The sequence below is a fragment of the Tiliqua scincoides genome, chromosome 1 (genome assembly GCF_035046505.1).
Source record: "Tiliqua scincoides isolate rTilSci1 chromosome 1, rTilSci1.hap2, whole genome shotgun sequence".
In the NCBI taxonomy this organism is placed as follows: Eukaryota; Metazoa; Chordata; class Lepidosauria; order Squamata; family Scincidae; genus Tiliqua; species Tiliqua scincoides.
Window position 1 is genome coordinate 183,359,628 of NC_089821.1, and position 18,925 is coordinate 183,378,552.

Here is an 18,925-nt window from a genome sequence, read left to right on the forward strand (position 1 = left end):
GTCCTACTGTGTGTAATGAGCATGTGCATCTAGGACAGCTCTAGGTCACATCCGGGTCATTCACATCCAGCTTCCAGGTCAGCCAAGCCCCTTTTAAGAGAGAACTCTGCCACATGGCTCTCTCTCTGGCTGCCCCCTCCGAGGCAAAGGTCCTCCATGGGACTTTCCCTCCCCAGGACAGGTAACTATCCTGCGTTTCTGAAACTCTTTCCTTTCTTCCCCATCTATTCCTCCCTTCTTCCCCCATCTTTAGTTAGCAAACTGGGTTTAGCAGATTAAGGGACCCCTAAAATCCTTCCCTACAACCTATCCGTTTCTGATTCCTTCTCGGATGCACCAAATACGTAGCACATGCAACCACCATAAAAGCTAGGTACATTTTTCAAGTACTAGAACCAAGAAATGTATTATGTTTACCTTTGTGTGTTTTGTAATAAAAATATAATCTTTGATTGAACGTTATCTTTCTCCCAGTCTCCTCTTTAAGCTAAACAAGGGATTTTCTCTGCTTTACGCTGTTTTGTTATCCAGCCTGCGATCCTGAGGCTTCCAAAAAGGGTAAATAAATAATTCCCCTTAAAACATAACAGCCCTTTTTGGTAACATCTGTACCTGTATATGATTGGGGAAGTAAGTCAAGGGCTTGACAGATGAACAATTCAAATCTAATCTTAAACAAGCCTGTTTGGAAACATAACTTCTGGAACTCCAAAAGTTTAGGTTTACAACCTAAACTTAATAAAGGTGAGGTGGTGGGAGGGAGCGGGCCAGGAGTGGGGAGAGAACTGGCAAAGCTCTGCTCTACCGGATCCAGTACCCCATGTTGGGCCTCCCAGCCTGACATGGGGCTTCTCAACTCCGCACAAGCAAAATAGCTGGAGCAGACTTGAGTAGCTCCATTGCAGGGCTTCGGCCTTTCCCTGCGGGAAGGAGATGAATGTCCCCTTTCCTCAAGGAGACACAAGCAGCTGCCTGACATGCACAGGATGCAGTGGCAGCCATTCTGGCACTGCTGCACTTCTGGGCTCCAGGCAGCTCAAGACTGGGCTGCCCTTTCCTCTCGAGAGGGGAACTAGACAAGAATGTTAACTTTCTCCTCTTATATTTGATCTGTGTTTAGTAACTTTGACTTTTGAAAAGATAGTAATATACATGGATACATATCTGATTTTAGTGATTCAAAATCATTTTATATGCAGATATATTTTATCATTTATTTCTGTACCTCAATCTTTTATTTCAGAATTGATGAAAATAATAAATGTTTTTGGAGATTAATCTGGTTATTCAATTAACTGGACAAAATCTGAATGGACGCCACTCGGGGGCAGTATTGTACAGAGTGTATTTAATGTATTTAAGATTCCACCTTAAACTGTGATTGCTCTAGCAAAAAATTATGTTTAGAGTTTACTGGACACCACACCTTCACAGTAATGGATTTTTCAAAGAATCTAATTGTTGGTGTTGTGGTGAACCTGAAGCATCATTCAGGTACATGTTGTGGTCTGGTATGGTGATAAAATCTTGTACAGTGATACATTTTGGGAGGAAGTTATTTGCTGTATTAATTTTATATTACATTAAACATTCACATTTGTAGATAATTACAGTATTCTGTTGAATTATTCACCCATTTCGTGGAAGTTATCTGCAGGACAGTGGAAATAGGCCCTTTGTGCCCTTACTATAGCCACAAGACTCAGATGGAAGTATTGGTAAGATCACTCACTGTTCTTCAATGGATTGAGGACCTTTTTACTTTATCAACATCTGAATGTACGGATTATAGAAGACAATTCCATATGTGCATATTTTTGGATATCTGGAAGCCCTTTATAGAGATTTATGCACAGACTGCCTATTATTTTTGTAGATTGCCAATTGATGAGTTTTGTACTGTAATCTGTATGTATATCATGCAGTATTGTGTTCGTATATTAATTTTGTCCCTTCCGCCCTCATAAGAACATAGAACATAAGAACAGCCCCACTGGATCAGGCCATAGGCCCATCTAGTCCAGCTTCCTGTATCTCACAGCGGCCCACCAAATGCCCCAGGGAGCACACCAGATAACTAGAGACCTCGTCCTGGTGCCCTCCCTTGCATCTGGCATTCTGACATAACCCATTTCTAAAATCAGGAGGTTGCGCATACACATCATGGCTTGTACCCCGTAATGGATTTTTCCTCCAGAAACGTGTCCAATCCCCTTTTAAAGGCATCCAGGCTAGACGCCATCACCACATCCTGTGGCAAGGAGTTCCACAGACCAACAACACGCTGAGTAAAGAAATATTTTTTACTTTGGTTCTGTTTCATTATTGTTCTTGCTCTGTTGATATTTCTATACATAAATGGGGGGGGAGGAGTATGTCAACGGCTTGACAGACGAACAATTCCAATCTAATCCTATACAAGCTTGTTTGAAAACTTGCTTTATTTACTGCAGCAGAACTCCCTTAAAAATTAATGTGAGAAGGATCATAGCCTAGGGCTTCATCTTCATTGCTTTTATATGGAAAGAGTGATGAAGGGCTTGAAATGTATGCCCTTTTAGGGAGACCAAACCAGATGTGGACCTCCCTATATCCACAGGCTGCCAAGTAAGCCATGATTGAGACATACAAAATTATGCATGGGAAGGATAAAGTGGATAGAGGGATGCTCTTTACACTCTCACATAACACCAGAACCAGGGGACATCCACTAAAATTGAGTGTTGGGAGAGTTAGGACAGACAAAAGAAAATATTTCTTTACTCAGCGTGTGGTTGGTCTGTGGAACTCCTTGCCACAGGATGTGGTGATGGCATCTGGCCTGGATGCCTTTAAAAGGGGATTGGACAAGTTTCTGGAGGAAAAATCCATTACAGGTTACAAGCCATGATGTGTATGTGCAATTTTAGAAATGATTTTAGAAATGGGCTATGTCAGATGCAAGGGAGGGCACCAGGATGAGGTCTCTTGTTATCAGGTGTGCTCCCTGGGGCATTTGGTGGGGCCGCTGTGAGATGCAGGAAGCTGGACTAGATGGGCCTATGGCCTGATCCAGTGGGGCTGTTCTTATGTTCTTAAGTCATGTTTTGCCTACAGGGAAGCCACTGGGTGTCTCCATCAGCTCAGAAATATCTGCTGGCCTCCCCACCACTTTTAGGGAAGACAAAAACATCTGCTATGTAACTGGTGTGAACTGGCCAGTGGTGAGCAAGTCAGGACTCTGAGCCCAATCCTCAGCATGTCTACTCAGAAGTAAGTCCCATTAGAGTCAGTGGGGTTTAGTCCCAGGAAAGTGTGGCTAGGATGGCAGCCTCTCTCTCCAGCTTCAGCTCCATGGCGGCGCTGCTAAGTTCCAGCTGCCCAGAGCTCCATGAAGGAAGGCGGGGTTGGGGGTCCCAAACCCCGGGAATGGGGCAGGCTGGAAAGCCAAACAGCCCTGGTGCTGCCTGCCAGGGAAAGACCCACGTTGCCCAAGAACTTGAAGGTCCCGGGAGGCTGAGTAAAGCCAGGGAGGAGCAAGCAAGGAAACCTCGAAGGCGGCGGCCAGGCAGCCACCCCCACTCCTTGGCGGGGCCAGCGGGAATCATTAACGAGGAGCAGCCTCGGCGGGCGGCGAGCAGCTAAGAGGTGCCACGCCGGCTCCCCCTCCCCCGCGCCGGGACAGGCAGCGCGCGCTCCGACGATGCCGCGGACCGGGCAGGGCTGCGCGCCGAGGCTGGCTGCGCTGCAGCTGCTGGGGCTGCTGTGCGCCTGGGCCGGGGCCCCGCTGGAGCTCACCATCCTGCACACCAACGACGTCCACGCGCGCGTCGAGCAGACCAACCGCGACTCCGGCAAGTGCACCGGGCTGGACTGCTACGGCGGCGTGGCGCGCAGGCACACCCTGGTCCAGCGGCTCCGCGCCACGCACCGCAACGTGCTGCTGCTCGACGCCGGCGACCAGTACCAGGGCACCGTCTGGTTCAGCTACTTCAAGGGCAGCGAGGTGGCGCGCTTCATGAACCGCCTCGGCTACGACGCCATGGTGAGCGCCCGAGGAGGACGTGGCCGAGACAGTGGAAGGCTGCCAGCCTAGCCGCGCTTTCCGGGGAGGAAGCTCCGTCGACTCGAACGCCACTTACTTCTGAGTAGGTGTGCATAGGATTGCGTCCTGAGAGGCCAATCCTATGCATGTCTACTCAGAAGTCAGTCCCATTCTAGTCAATGGCGCTTACTCCCAGGAAAGTGTGGAAAGGATGGCAGCCTGAGAGCCCCATCCTCTGCCAGTCTACTCAGAAGTCAGTCCCATTATACTCAATGGGGCTTACTCCCAAGAAAGGGTGGATAGGATTGTAGCCTTATTGCCCATTCCTATCCAACAGGTATGCGTTGCACACTTTGGTGGAGGGGCAGTCACAGAGGCTTCCTCAGGATAAGGGAACATTTGCTCCCTTACCTCAGGGCTCACTGCAGCTGCATCAGCACTGGAAAGTTGGATAGAATTGGGTCCCGAGTCATGTAAGGAGGATGTTGTGCCCCCCCCCCCATCGCTCCATGCAATTGGAGAGAGATGAAAGAAGGTCTGATTATACGTAAAAGTGCTTCATGAACTTGTGGGATCTGTTCCCAGCAACTATGATGATGATGGCAGTGCCATTAGTTCAGCTGCCCTTAAGAAAATGATTAGACCGATTCAGAGAAGAAGGGTCAGGTCTAACAGAGGCCAACCAAAATTTAGCCAGACAGCCAAAAGTTTGAGAAGAAGGGCGAGACTGCCTCTAAAAGGAAGATGTTGGCATCCATCAGTCTCGGAAGACTATGGTATTGCACTCTGAATAGTGGTTCCGGAACAGTGTCCTCTCCAGTGCGCGAAACCTGGGTAAAGTACGTAGATATGGAAGATAGACTGTTACCCATGCAGCAAATCTCCCCTCTCCATGTCGCTGAAATGGTCCAATGGAAAGGCAGAAACCAGTACGGGAATCACAGGAATTGCCAGAACGTGACTGTGTTCAGCCATGAACTGCTTCAGGGACTCCAGCTCTGGATTTTGCCTCAAGGTTGACTCCTGAAGCCTTTTCCATAACTGGATGTAGCCACAAGGCAGTGGAGGTTTGGGATCAGAGTTTTCCTTCTCTCAAATGAGCTGTCTTCCCCCATCTACCCGGTGGCTCTTTAGTCCCCTCTTAGGACAAGTACAGCCAAACTGAGAGCCTATTCTTATCTCCAGCCCCCAGGGGAAGGGGAAGATGCTGAATGCTGGCAGGGAGAGTCTCCTGCCTTTGTGGCCTGCTTCTGAGCTGCCAGAAGCATCTTTTTGGTAGCTGTTGAAGACAAAGTGTTGGACCAGTTGGTCTGATCCAGTCATCATATTGGTACATATGATGGATGAGGGGGACCTTGCCTCAGTTATACATTCTCTGATCAAGTTACCCTCATGCACGTTGAAAACTGTTCAGAAACGTTCTGGAATGCAGCTGCAAAGCTCTTCACTGGTACATCCAGGAATGCATTTTATTGAGAAATCCTGTCCTTTAAGGTCAGTTTTGAATTACCATGGCTAATATTAAATTTAAAAGCATAACCCCCACTCCTCACCTGGTCAGAGAAGGATGTGCGCACATGCCGGGTGTGCAACCACGAGCAGTCCAATGTAGTCCTGACAAGGACCGCAAAGATACAGCACAGTTGGGATGGGCAGGCAATCTGGAGCAGAAAGGGGGAAATTGGAAAGAATGGGGAATGGAAGGAAAATGGTTGGAAAGGCAAGGGGCAGCTCAGCCTGGCAGAGCCTATAGAAATCCAACCTATTATCAGGAGGAGCCTCAGAGGGAAATGAGGCCGGAGCCAGGAGCATACCCCACTACCCCAGATGGAGGATGCAGAGGGTGCCTTAAACCTCCTCCACATTTTTTCTGATGCTATCAGGGGCACAGGCAAAGGAGCCGGCAGATGCAATATACCCTCTCTCAGTAGGACAGAAGAATGAGCGCAGGCTACATGACTGGAGCCCTCCTGAGGAAAGACCAAGACGAAAGGGGCTTCCACAACTTCAGGCATTTCTAATGGGCCCTGAGTACTCCCTAAAACGGGAGGATGCCAGGGCTGGACGTGAGAGCAAGTAAAGAGGCAGCAGCTTAGAATGTGCAAAACTCAAAGGCTGCAACCAAAGGAAAAGAACCAACAAAACCCAACCAACACCTAGGCAGAAGCTTTCTGAAATAAAAGAATCTTCAAATGATAGTAAAATGCCATCAGAGAAAGAGCCAAGTGAGTTTGACAAAACTGGTGAGTTTGCCAAAGTGGGCACCACAAGGGAGAAATGAATATTATCTTGTCAGTAGTTATGAGAGCTTCATTGGCAGCCAGCCTGTTTCAGGCATAATGTGCTTTCCTATGATGGGGAAGCAAGATAGCGTAGTGGCGAAGAGGCAGAGCAATGAACCTGGAAATTCCCAGTTTGGATTCCATCATGAGCTGACTAGATGGCCTCAGGCAAACTAGTTCCTCTTGGTTGTGGTGAGTTGTTGCAAAGATTAGAACAAGAGAAGATATGTGGAGTAATTCAAGCACTTAAAAGGGCTGTATAGCTAAGTATTACTACTATTATAAAGCCCATAAGAGTTTGGGACAAGAATGTTTGCAGGACTGCCTCCTTCCATATGAACCTGTCCAGACATTAACAGCCAAATCTAACAACTTCCAAGGCCAACGGGGCATGTAATGCATTCTGCAGGGTTGAATCCTGGAGGCCTCAATGAAGTAAGGGAACATTTTTTCCCCTTCCCCAGGGCAAGCTTCCTCTGCCCCAATGGGTTTACTTGGAACTGTATCAAGTCTGAGTGGACCCAGGTAGGTGACTCAAGGTCAGGGATAGAATATCAGCGAAGCTGCTGTTGCCAAAAACTGCCCCTTCCCACCCTCAGCACAACACCATCTCTGCCCCAGTCCCACCCTGTTTCTCCCTCTCCCTATCCCGTTCTATCCAACACCTGCCCACCCCCCCACACACTACCTGCCTGTCTGCATGCCGACTTAATAGTGAGCTGCAGTTGCTCACATGGCACATCACATTTTTGCAATGTCCATAAAGTGTGCTGTGTCACCAGAAGGCACATTTTGGCAACACAGCAGCAGCAGCAGCAGCAGCATAGGATTGGGCTATATGTTAATCATTATCAACCCAACTCTGGGTATCCCCACCCTCTGAGGTAAAGTAGGTGGCATCTAAGGAAAAGACCATTTATGTGATGGCACTATAGCTGTGGAATTCCCCCCTCCCATTGGTCGGTTCACCAGGCTCTAAATTTGGGTCAAAGTAGTTATTACATGAAACATCCTGGAAACATCCGTTTTTGCTTTGAAAACAGCATGCTGGAGGGAGCGCAATCAGGATTGGAATTGTGGTGGGGTGAAAATACCAAAGCCCCTGTATCCCCATTGCAGTCCCACGTAATTTCATGACCACACAGCCAAATGTGCTTTTTGATAGCGACAACAACAAAAAAGCAGGACGAATTACCCCATCTTGTTTCACCCTTTAGCACCAGGTTTCCCCCCCCCCCAAGGGTTTGTGATAGTTGACTTATAGTTGCTTTCAAAGCAACTGCAGATTGACTATAGACTGGCTTATAGTTTCTTTCAAAGTGTTACGTATTAGACTAGAAATGCTGATTGAGGACCTGATACTGAACAGTGCGCACCAGCTCACCGCTGGGTGCACTGTTGCAAACGTGCCATAAGGCATGCAAGCCCTTACCACGGGCCCAGTGCTGGAGCGAACTCAGCATGAGCCCATGCTGGGCCAGCTCTGCACTGGGCCCGTGTTCTGCCGCCCGTCAGTCATCTGGACTTCCTGGCAGCAGAGAGGTGAGTGGGGGTTGTGGGGGGAGGTAGGAAGGAGGTGTTCCAGGACAGGGGAGGAGGGGGAGGGTGGGGGAGATGTGGCGGGAGTGAGGTGGGAGGAGAGCGGGATCAGTGGAGCTCAGCCTCACAGATCCTGAGCCCCGTGTTGGACCACATGGTCTGATACAGTGTGAGAGGGAAGCCCCAGAATTTAAAGTGTTTAAACCCATTCAGAGCCCCATTTGGGCCTAGCTGTGAGCATAAGCAGAGTGCTTTGGCCAAAGTTAGGCCCTATACTTAGCTGCTTGGGTCAAAAAGACATTTTAAAAGATGCCCCCTGAATGCCCTTTCGTGTCTGTGTTAAAAAACAAGTCGTGTTGCAACTAGCACCCCAAAAAACAGGAAACAGCGAGCTAACCACAACAGACAGGTGGTGAGAAGATAAAGGAGACTTTTTCCAGCATGCCATTAGCCATTACAGATAGAAAAAGAACCCCAAGATTTGAAGTAGGTGCCCTGTGTCGACAGCAGACAGAAGGCAAGATGTTGCCGACTTAGCTTAACCACAAAAGGTTATCTAAACTGTATCTGGCTTGTTTTTATGAGCAGGTGGTCAAGAAAAAGATGTTACGCAGGCCAGCTTAGCTGATGATTATCTATGGGGGACTTTCTATAGAAGTAAAGATATGCTAAAGTGACCTTTGTAACCTGCTTGTAGACATAGAAAGCCCCTCACGTGATACGATGTTTGCCAATCAAAGATGTATCTAAGGCTCTGCAGATCTAATTTGACCAATCCAAAGTATGCCTAATGCTTTGCAATGAAAGCCTGAAAGTATATCTATCCAGACCCTGAAGAAATCGGGGTCGCAGACTTTGGAAATTATTCCTCTGTGACCAGCAGCCAGCTGAAGGAAATAAAGCTTGTTTCCTTGAAACCTCCTGGTGTCCATCTTTATCGTTGCTCAACCTGCAACAATGGGACTCTCCGATTCTGCGGTGGCTTTGAAGCCGCCGCAAAATCAAGTAGCCCCATTGTGCGGCTACTTCCTTACTTGTGGGAAGAGGACAAAAGGGGATGGCGGCAGCTGCCCAGGGTGCATTGGATGTCATGGCAGCCATTTTGGTGCTGTGGCAGCCCCATACCCCAAGCAGCTCAGGATTGGGCTGCCCGTTGTTAGTCAACTGCTGGTGTAACAATCACTATTTACACGATATAACATTAATTGTTCTGTTGTTTTAAATGTATGTTGTAAGCACCTTGATAATATTTTATTGAAAAGCAAGATAGAACAATTTAAATAATAATATTCTGGGCTGCCAGGTGGTGTTAAAACTAGCATAGTGCTTCTTTGAAATCCATTGTTGAGTCTCAGAGCTGTTTTAAACATTATAGAATGGCAAAAGTTTGGTTCCCATCTGTGCAGCACCAGCACTTTGCTTTGAAAACAGTAGTACTGGACTTTGGTGTGCACATCTGTGGAATTCTGTACCTTGGTCCATGGATTGATAACAACAGGGCTTTTATTGACTGAATTTTGCTTCACACGCAAGGCCTGACTTCTTATCACCTGTTTGGATGAAGAATGCCCTTCAGCTTAAGTCAAACTGAACTAATGAATGAATGTTGGCTGTTTAGTGGGAACCTTAATTCAGTACATGTTTAACGCTTCAAAGTGACTCTAACTGTAGATGCTGGAAGTACCAGTCCTGATTCAGATATTCTTGTGTGCAGTAGTGTCCTACGCAAGTGCTGCTGCATGTGAGGACCACCCTGTCCAAAAGATGTTTGGTGCTTTCACTTTTGAAGTGCTTACTATATATGTGGAGAAAGGGGTACACGGAGTAAGTTTCATCAGCACTTTTAATAAGTGTTATACTTAATGTACCATACTACTTTTCAATTTTCTGATTTACAAGGCAGATTATAAAATTAAAAACAAAGTGCAATTTATTAAAAGCAGTAAACGTATGGCAGCAGTCAGAACTGAGCAAGTGTTTTTGCAATGTACGCTCAGTCCCTGTCCTGTGAGTAACTGTAGTGAAAAATCCCAATTTTCCTCTATTTTACACCTGTTTTTCCTTGGTTTGGATTCTTCTTTTCCGGACACAACAGCCTTTGTTTGGGATGCTTCCCTGAAAGTCTTTGAAAGCAGAGTCATGGCAGAAAGCCCATATGGCTGTGTGTATGTGTGTGAGTGTGTGTGTGTGTGTGTGTGAGAGAGAGAGAGAGAGAGAGAGAGACTGACTGACCAACCAACCCCAGCAGGAACTATGGCGGCTGTGCTGCAAGGTGCCAGGCAGCTCGTTTGCTGGGGTAGCTTCTGCGATGGAGGGAGGGGGGTGTCAGTATCTGGAAATAGCTTCCGAATTTTTAGCATCTCAACATGGATGGCCATCTGTGTTGAGTCAAATCCATGGATCAAAATCCACTGATATTAAGTCTCAACCTGTACGCAGTGTGTATCATTAAAACTGTTGTAGTTTTACATTTACAGTTTTCTTATTTGTGTGTACACTTTTGGATAAACACTGTATGCCAAACAAAAACCCTTCACTGACCCTTGTTATATATTTTTTTCAGAAACTTTAATCTGCCAGTCTAGCAAATGACAACTGGCAGTTGCTTTTTGCATTATCACACTAGATTGTTTTTATTATGAATACAGATCTGATATTTATTTACAGTTTTGTAAATTAACAGCCCAATCCTAATGGGCTGCTGCACCACTGAAACTTGTGTTCCAGCACTGCAGCGTGTTTTATGGCTGATGCAAAGGGTGACACGCCATACAGTGCAGCTTGGTCACTGCCGCTAGTGGTGGATGGCAAGGTCCCCAGTGGCCTGCCAACCACCACCAGCGCTGGTAAGCGTTGGGTGTGAGTGGAAAGCAGTGGTGGGTGGAATGGGGAGGGAGGTGACTGGGACAGAGAAGGAGCAGACTGAGGGCAGGAAGGGGCGGTATTGGTGGCAGAGGCAGTGGCCCTGCCAATATCCTATCCCCCTTTGTAGCTTTAATCCTCCGAACTGGGTCCACTCAGACTTGTGCCAGCCAAGGAGCTGGCACAGGTCCAAGTAGACACATTGGGACAGCAGGGGCTTATCCCAGGGGAAGGGAACAAATGTTCCCTGATCTTGACGAGGCCTCCAGGACTCCCCCACAGGATGCACTGCACAGTGTTGGTGCAGATGCATTAGCACATGGAAAGTTAGGTAGGATTGGCCTGCCCACTAGGTACCCTGAAGTTAATGAAATTCTACCAGTGAGTGAAGTACTTTTGAGTGCACAAAAATATTATATAAATGCTGTTATTTATATATATTCTCTATGCTCTGTACCAATTTACGTAGTTTGTTCGTTTATTGATTTATTTAGCCATTTATTTAACCAATAAATTAACAATTTATTGATTTATTTTACTATGTAAACTCTTTTGTGAACTACTCCTGCTGAAAAGCAGTATATAAATATTCTTAATAATAATACTACCATAATTCTCATAGATGGTCTTTCCTACAAAGTGAATATAAGAACATCCACAGAATAATCTCCTAGAGTTTAATTCTGATTCCTGGAGATATACAGGCCGGTCTTGGAGGAGTGGCAACTGTAGGGCACCACTGCACAAATCTATACATACTTTAAGAGCATTTATGTGTTTTTTAGTCTATTCAGAAAGAATTCATATTGGACCCTTCAGCTGTAGTTGGATCACATAGGCCAGTCCCTTCTCACAGCTTAACCACAGGGTTTTAGTGAGAATAAAAGAGGTTTGAAAGAATGACACGTCTGGCACTTAGAGCTGGAGGAAAGGGAGCTGCAAATTGGAACATAATTCTGTGGTGAGAGGGAGGGGTAGTGAAGGGAAATTTCACAGAAGGCAAAAGCCTACTGGGCCAGGCTTATCTTTCAACACCAACTGCGTCTTGGGGAAGCTGCTATTTAGAATTGTACTTTTTCCTCCTAATATGGCAACTGGTTCCTATAGTTAGCCAATCGGAAGGATGTGATACCCAAGAGAGGACAAGAGTCCATGTGAGAAACAGCTATTCTTTCTTCCACTTCTGTAAGAGAAATGAGACTGCCTGGCTTATGGGGAGGTTATGCTCTCTTTCTGTGTTGAGCCACACCCATGATGGTTTGTTTTCTGCAGGCCTGAGTGCACTCCTGGAAGCACCACACAGCGTACTGTTAGTATGGGCGTGTACTTGTGTGTGTTGGTGGTATGCCCTGTCTTCTTTGCTTGCTCAGGGTTCCTAGACTTAGTGCCATTTAATCAGTCCTGGAGCCAAGAACATTAGTTCAATTTTGTAACATGATTTACTGGTAACTCCAGTTTGTTCTTTTGTGAGGCAGGATCACTGTCTCTGCTGCCTTTTAAGTAACTACTACGGCTTTAGCAGATGCAGTGCAAATTGCTGTATTTAGCATAGCAGTTATCAAACCATGCTGCCAGCTTCTCTGCCCTAACAGTGAAACTCACACTGAATCTTAATTTCCCTTAATTTATGTTTTTGCCTTGAAGAGGTGTGGTGTGTAACTTTAACCTGAAACTGCTTATTTAGAAGCTACCTAAAGGTAATAGGAAGGATTCTTGAATATTCCTGAGCACTATTATCTGTGTTTCTATTTGAATACCAATCTGTAAACAGAAGGTAGTGTACAAGCATTAGATAACTCTATTCCCAATTATGAGAGCAAGCTAAAAGCAGTCTTTTACCATCTATCAGTCGTTTCTGTACTTCACAACGTACAGAAAATCCTGGAATGTGCACAAGCTAGAGTAGATAATTTATTGTTGAAACCACTGGCATTGATGCAACTTGTAAAATATTTGGATTTTATCTACTTTTATTGGGAACACACAACATGTAACTCAGCTTCAGCTTTGAAACTTTGGACAGATAATAGCATATCAGGTTTCTAATCAGTTCTTCATATGTCCATGTATTTTATATCCCTTTTAAGTTTTTTTTGTTCCTGCATCTCAGTTGCAATGTGGAAGCTCCAAATGATCTGTGCTGCACTGGATATTGACGGGGTAAGCAAGCATGGAATCACTCTCCTAAGTTGCCAGCCATTTGTTGTGGAGGATGCTGAACAGTGAATACAGAACTAAATTCAACATACACTTTACTGCTGTAACTTTGTTGTAGAATGCACAGCTCAGTGTTGGATAAAATGGAAAAAATAGAATCTTTGGTACTTTAGTTGCTGCATTTTTTAGAAGCTCAACATGGATGACCATCCATGATGAGTCAAATCCGCGGATGCAAAATTCATTTGGGGGGGGGGGCTTTACATGCAGTACCAGCACATTGGGGACATTTACTTTATTCAGATGGACAGGTGTGCTTGTGACAAACACAGATAAACAACTGCATAAGCATTTTTGTAGTTCAGTTTGTTATGTATTGCAGCCTGGTGTGTGAAAACTCTTTGGACCCAGCCATAGATAATTGCATTCATGTATGAAATTGCCACAGTGGCCCAAGATTTTTGAAACAGCTTTAGACTTATCACTAATTTTGTTGTAGAATGCACAGAATTATTGAACGTTCTCAGCACTGGATAGATCAGAAAAAAATAGGATCTTTAGTACTTCGGTTTCTGCGTTTTTTTTATAGTGGCTAAAAAGTACGTTAACAAGGTGGTCAAGTGGCATTGTTTGCCCTGTGATCCACCTGATAGTCATTTAGGGATGATGAAAAGCACAGAGAAAAATATAAATTATCATGCTTTGGCTGATGAACTAGAGCATTGGTAGCGCACCTGATATTTTCTTAAGGAATTTGAGAATATTGTACCACATGGTCTTTCTACACATTTGAATTGGTCTCTAAAAATATATCAACAAGAGAGCAGAAGGATAAAAGGGAAGAAGACTTTGATCTTGAAGAGCTGTTTCTGAATTCCGAGAACCTTTATTGGCATACAATTGAAGAGCTGTTAATTTTTCACTGACAATCGGTACTGAGGGTCAGGGACCTCTTGCCTCAGATATGTCCCATATCTCTGCATTGGTATTCTTTATGGGTTGAATGGTTTGGAAAAGGACTAGAGAAATAGAACGTCAAACAATTTGAAGAAGATGCTGAGTGGCTTACAGCACAATCCTGTGCATGTCTATTCAGAAATAAGTCCCATTGAGTTCAATGAAACTTACTCCCAGGTATGTACAGAATTGTAGCCTAAGCCTACGGGTATTCATTAGCTTTGAATGTTAGTTTTTAAAAAAAACATATTTGGTATTGATTAGTGACATTGAATTGCAATGTGAGCATTGGAGAGATACTGACATGGCTCTAGTTTAAAAGCATTCCATCAAACTGAAGTACTGTGCAAGAGGACTTGGGTTGATGCATCTTCAAATATTGGTACTTGTCAATGGTTAGAGTTTGTAAAAGGTTAAATTTGGATATAACTTGCTGTTCATGCAGAGCCAGGATGGTGTAGGGTTTTGGAGTTAGACCTAGAAGATCCAGGTTTAAATCCAGCTATGCCATGAAGCTTCCTGGGTGACGTTGGGCCAGTAAGAGCAAAAGGAGGGAAAGAACTATATGTACCACCCTGAACTTGGAGAAAGGGCAGTATAAAAATGTGACAGATAAATAAACAAAGTCATGTATAGAATAGTTCAGACTATGCATAACAAAACATGCTGTGCTGTTTCATGAGTGAGAATTGATCGTGGTTCTTGGCTATTAGAAATAATGTTTTAAAAAATTTTCTTGTTCATTTGTTGTTTAGGCATTGGGGAACCATGAATTTGATAATGGTGTGGATGGATTAGTGAAACCACTGCTTCAAAATGTTAGTTTTCCTGTTGTGAGTGCAAACATTAAAGCAAAGAAGCGAATAGCAAGCAGCATCACAGGGTATTTCCATCCTTATACAATTCTACAAGTTGGCTCAGAAAAAGTGGGAATTGTTGGCTATACCACAAAGGAGACACCTGTTCTATCAAATCCAGGTATGCTGTCCTTTCAATACTTACATATTGAATTTAGATGCTGTTCTCCCCAGATTTTATTCATTTTCTAGTAGAAAGATGGTGACATAACTGCTACAGTTGCCTCTATATTAGTATCACAGCTATATGTGCTAGGTGCTTTTCAGAACATGAACGTGATACAGTTTCAGTCCACAATGCTTGGAATCAATGTTAGATAAATGAGACATGGATTAAAGGTGGAAGGACCGGGCAGTGATTACCTAGGTATTAGAGGTAGATAGAAGAGGATCAAGGAAGGTAGACGATTCAGGAAAGTCATAGTTATAAAAGTTGAAATATATTACAGGAGGTCTGGTCTAGAGGGTAGAGCCTCCGTTTGCCTGAAGATAACATCTTCAGTTTGCCAGTTTGAGGCCACCGGGACTGTGAATGGTGAGACCTTGAAGCAGCTGACAAGCTGAGCCAAGTTATTCCACCTGCTCTTTGGTGTGAGCAAAGAAGCGTCTTGGCTGCCCTCCATGTGAGATATGAAGAAGCTGCTTGTCGGCTTGCGTGGGAGGAAATCAGAGGCCAGAATGCGATACCAGATCAAAAAGATCCATCTGAAATGTTGTGGTTCTTGAAAGATAGAACCTTTCTTCCATTGTAAAAATCCCTACGGGGATTTAGAACAGCCTGCCCATGTAAACCGCCTATTCTGAGGAGAAATCTGACTAGCGAGAAAGGCGGTATATAAATACATGTATTATTATTATTATTATTATTATTATTATTATTATTATTATTATTACTACTACTACTACTACTACTACTACTACTACTACTACTACTACTACTACTACTACAGAAAAAAGGGTTGGATTGAAAAATGGGAAAGAGTAGCTTCAAAATGTCAACATTATACCTTTCAAGTACAAGGTTTATACTTTGTACCTTATACCTTTCAAGTATAAGGTTCTGCATGATTGCAGTCTGGTAGTTAATTTCTTTCTTGTCACGTTTACTAATCTCTGATTTCTCAACTCAGCTTCAGTAGGTCCGGTGTTGGTTTGATTGGCGATGATTTTATGGAATGTGAAAATATTCTTAATTAACTTTCTAAAGCAGTGGTTCCCAAACTGTTAGTTGGAACCCAGTGGTGGGTCGCGACCTGATTTTATTAATATTCCCTATTAATATCCCCTGTAAGTAACATGATACCATCATATGGAAAACCAAAGTTTCTCCAGAGTAACACATAAACCAGATAATTAAACTGATAATGTTGACATCCCAGTTTCATAACTGAAATCAGTAACATCCATTAGAATCTTAATTCACCCATGTTTTGAAATATATTACAGGAAACCTTATTTGCCCTCCGATCGAAGTGCTTTTGTCGTCTCTCATTGGCACTTCACATATGGGCAGCTGTCTGGTGCGCAGGGCTGCCGCAACACCAAAATGGCTGCTGCAGCATCCAAGAGACAACCAGGCAGTCCACAGTGGCTCGTCTTTTGTCCCCTTCCCCTGGGTAAGGAAGGCAGCCCCGCAATGGAGCTACTCAATTCTACGGCATCTCTGGAACTGCTGCAGAATTGGAGAGTCCACTAGTCCCACCCCCTCCCTTTCTGCTCCCTCCCCCACCACACCTCCTCCCTGCCCTCTCCCCCCTCCCTGCCTCCCCCCCACTTACTTCTCTGCTTCTCAGAGGTCCAGGCGACCACCAGGCAGCGGAATACAGGCCCAGCACTGGAGCTGGCCCAGCAAGGACTTGCTCCGGTGCTGGGCCCATGGTAAAGACACATTTGCAATCGTGTGTGCTGGTGGTGAGCCGGGACGCAGGGCTCTGGATTGGGCCCTAATATGTCTTATAACATAACTATCATAATGAAATCAAAGTTTCTCCCATTTAACACATAAACAAGATAATAATCAATTAATCAGATAACGGTGACATCTCAGTTTCATAACTGGAATCAGAAATACTTATTAGAATGTCTCAGTTCACCCATGTTTTGAAATACATTACAAGAAACCTTATTTGCCTTCTGATCAAAGGGCTTTTGTAGTCTGTCCTTCCTCCCAAGAAGGCACAGGAAATTAGATCAACTTGTCCAAGCAACCCAGCTTGTCCAATCCAACCCAACCCAAGTGTGTGTTTGCATACACTTCAAGGTGTATCACTAGCTATGACTAAGCAAAATAAGGCTTAGAAAGCTGCATGTATCAGGAACTAAAAGGAGCAGAGTCGAAAAATTTGCCCAATTACATGGTGCAACCCCAGGGCCAGCTGGGATGGCGGGGGCCAACCACATTTGTTTCTTCATATGTTTGCTCCATCCCTGTTCAGTGTACATGTGCAAACGTTTAGTCTCTGCTCCAAGCTTCTATCTAAATTGCTTTAATAATACAGGAAAGAGGTATCAGAAGAACACAAGGTAACTACCAGACAGTTTGGCAGTAAACAGAGCCAACACTCTTTTGCTCAGGGCCTTGGAACAAAGAAAGGCTGAGACAGTAAGAGCTGAAAGACATTTCTTGTTTGCTATCTTGCTGTTTTCAGTTTCAAGCTCTACTCAACCCAATCCTGCCTAAATCCCTGTGCAGCAATGCAGCAGCACCAGCTCGGCTTCTGCTGTATCTCACAGGGGTTTTTGGCTATTGGAGGTCTCCTCAAGGTAAGGGGACATATGCGTAAGCCCCAGCAACTGCTATGGGGCAACTCAGAACTGTGTCAGCTCAATTGCTGGCACAAGTCCATGATGCCCCATACAGGCAGATCAGGCGCAGGCATGTATGCACTACTGCCGATTCCATCCATCTCAGGCCTGATCCACCCTCCTCCTCTCCATTCTGTTCTGCTAAATCACTGGCGCAAGTCCGAGTGGATCTGTGTCAGTGAATCTGGCCTGGGAAAGGTGATATATGGCATGTGCCACCATTGCCACTGACCCCACCCCCTATCATCGCCCAGCTCCTAGCTCCAACGTCCCCCTGCCCCATTACACCCCTCCCCACTTACCCCCACCCTTCCCACACTCCTCTGCTGCACGGGAGCTTACCTGCTCTGGCACACATGGCACCGGTAGGGTGGCACAGGCCTTCCCATGCTACTAAATTCTGTGCTGTTGCAACATGCTTTTCTGCATGTTTGCAACAGTCTGGGGTGATGGAGCAGTCACTCCACTAGTGCACAATAGGGTTGTGTCATTATTCATTTAGTCTTGGCAGCTAAAACAAGGCTAACTAGTTTTGTCCTGAAGGAGCCACAGGGTTTTGTTAGTGATGTGCCTGGCTGTAAGTCATTGTAGTTTCTTCAGAGAGCACTCCTTAGTTCTTCTCTAGGAGATTAACATCAGTGCACTTGAGTCTTGGCAGATATTCAGCAGTGCTTGAGAACCTGGAGCATCTCGTTCATCAAATGCTAGCAGCTTGCAGGTCTTAAGCTACAGTCTTAAATATTGCATTATTGTGAAAAACAATGAAGTTAAATTTGAGGGACTCTGGAGCATTAGTTACATTTTCTGAAATATGTAAGAAATTTAATAAACAATTTTTGTCCTGTATTTTTCAGGTTTAATGACCTGGGCACCTCTCCATTTTCAAGACATACACAAAATGCTATATAAAATGTAAGCAGTCCAACACAGGATAACAAATTGTCAATATTTCCCATAAATGTTGCAGTCATTGATGGCACAGTCCACTAGGAAGTTCAGTTGCATAAGTCCTGTTGGACTGAATGTAGAAACTCATAAGATTGAGTAACTACCTCTTTTCCAGTTGTATGAAATAGCATATGTGGACCTGATGTTTGTGTGGTTTCTCTCCAGATATTTCTAATTTCAAGAAAACTGTACCTCCTTCAGGTAAAAAGAGAATTATTGCATACAAAATTACAGACGCTAGTTATCCTTAGATGTTTTAAGTGAAATCTGGGAAACAGGTACTGAAGTGGCTATGTATGTACACTGGTGGAAGAATCCTCTGAGAAAAAAATTTAATTGTCTTCTTTGAGTACTTTATTCAAGAAAAAAAGCTTTGTTTAGCGATTAGTGGACTCCTTCCTTTCTGGATTTATGACCTAACACTTTTCATAGACTTGTAATGTTAACATTGCCTCTCTTTATTAACGCATAAGCTGTGGAATTGTTAGAATCAT

The 18,925-nt window shown here is 44.7% G+C and overlaps 1 protein-coding gene across 1 annotated transcript in view; it reads left to right on the top strand.

Annotated features, from left to right (window-relative positions):
* The first annotated feature begins 3,682 nt into the window (after nt 1-3,682).
* The window catches only part of NT5E (5'-nucleotidase ecto), a 34,580-nt gene continuing 19,337 nt past the window's right edge, over nt 3,683-18,925 (top strand). Inside the window, exons 1-2 of the mRNA XM_066622713.1 lie at nt 3,683-4,024; nt 14,577-14,799. Coding sequence (XP_066478810.1) covers nt 3,683-4,024; nt 14,577-14,799 — 565 coding nt within the window. The remainder of the gene's footprint in view (nt 4,025-14,576; nt 14,800-18,925) is intronic.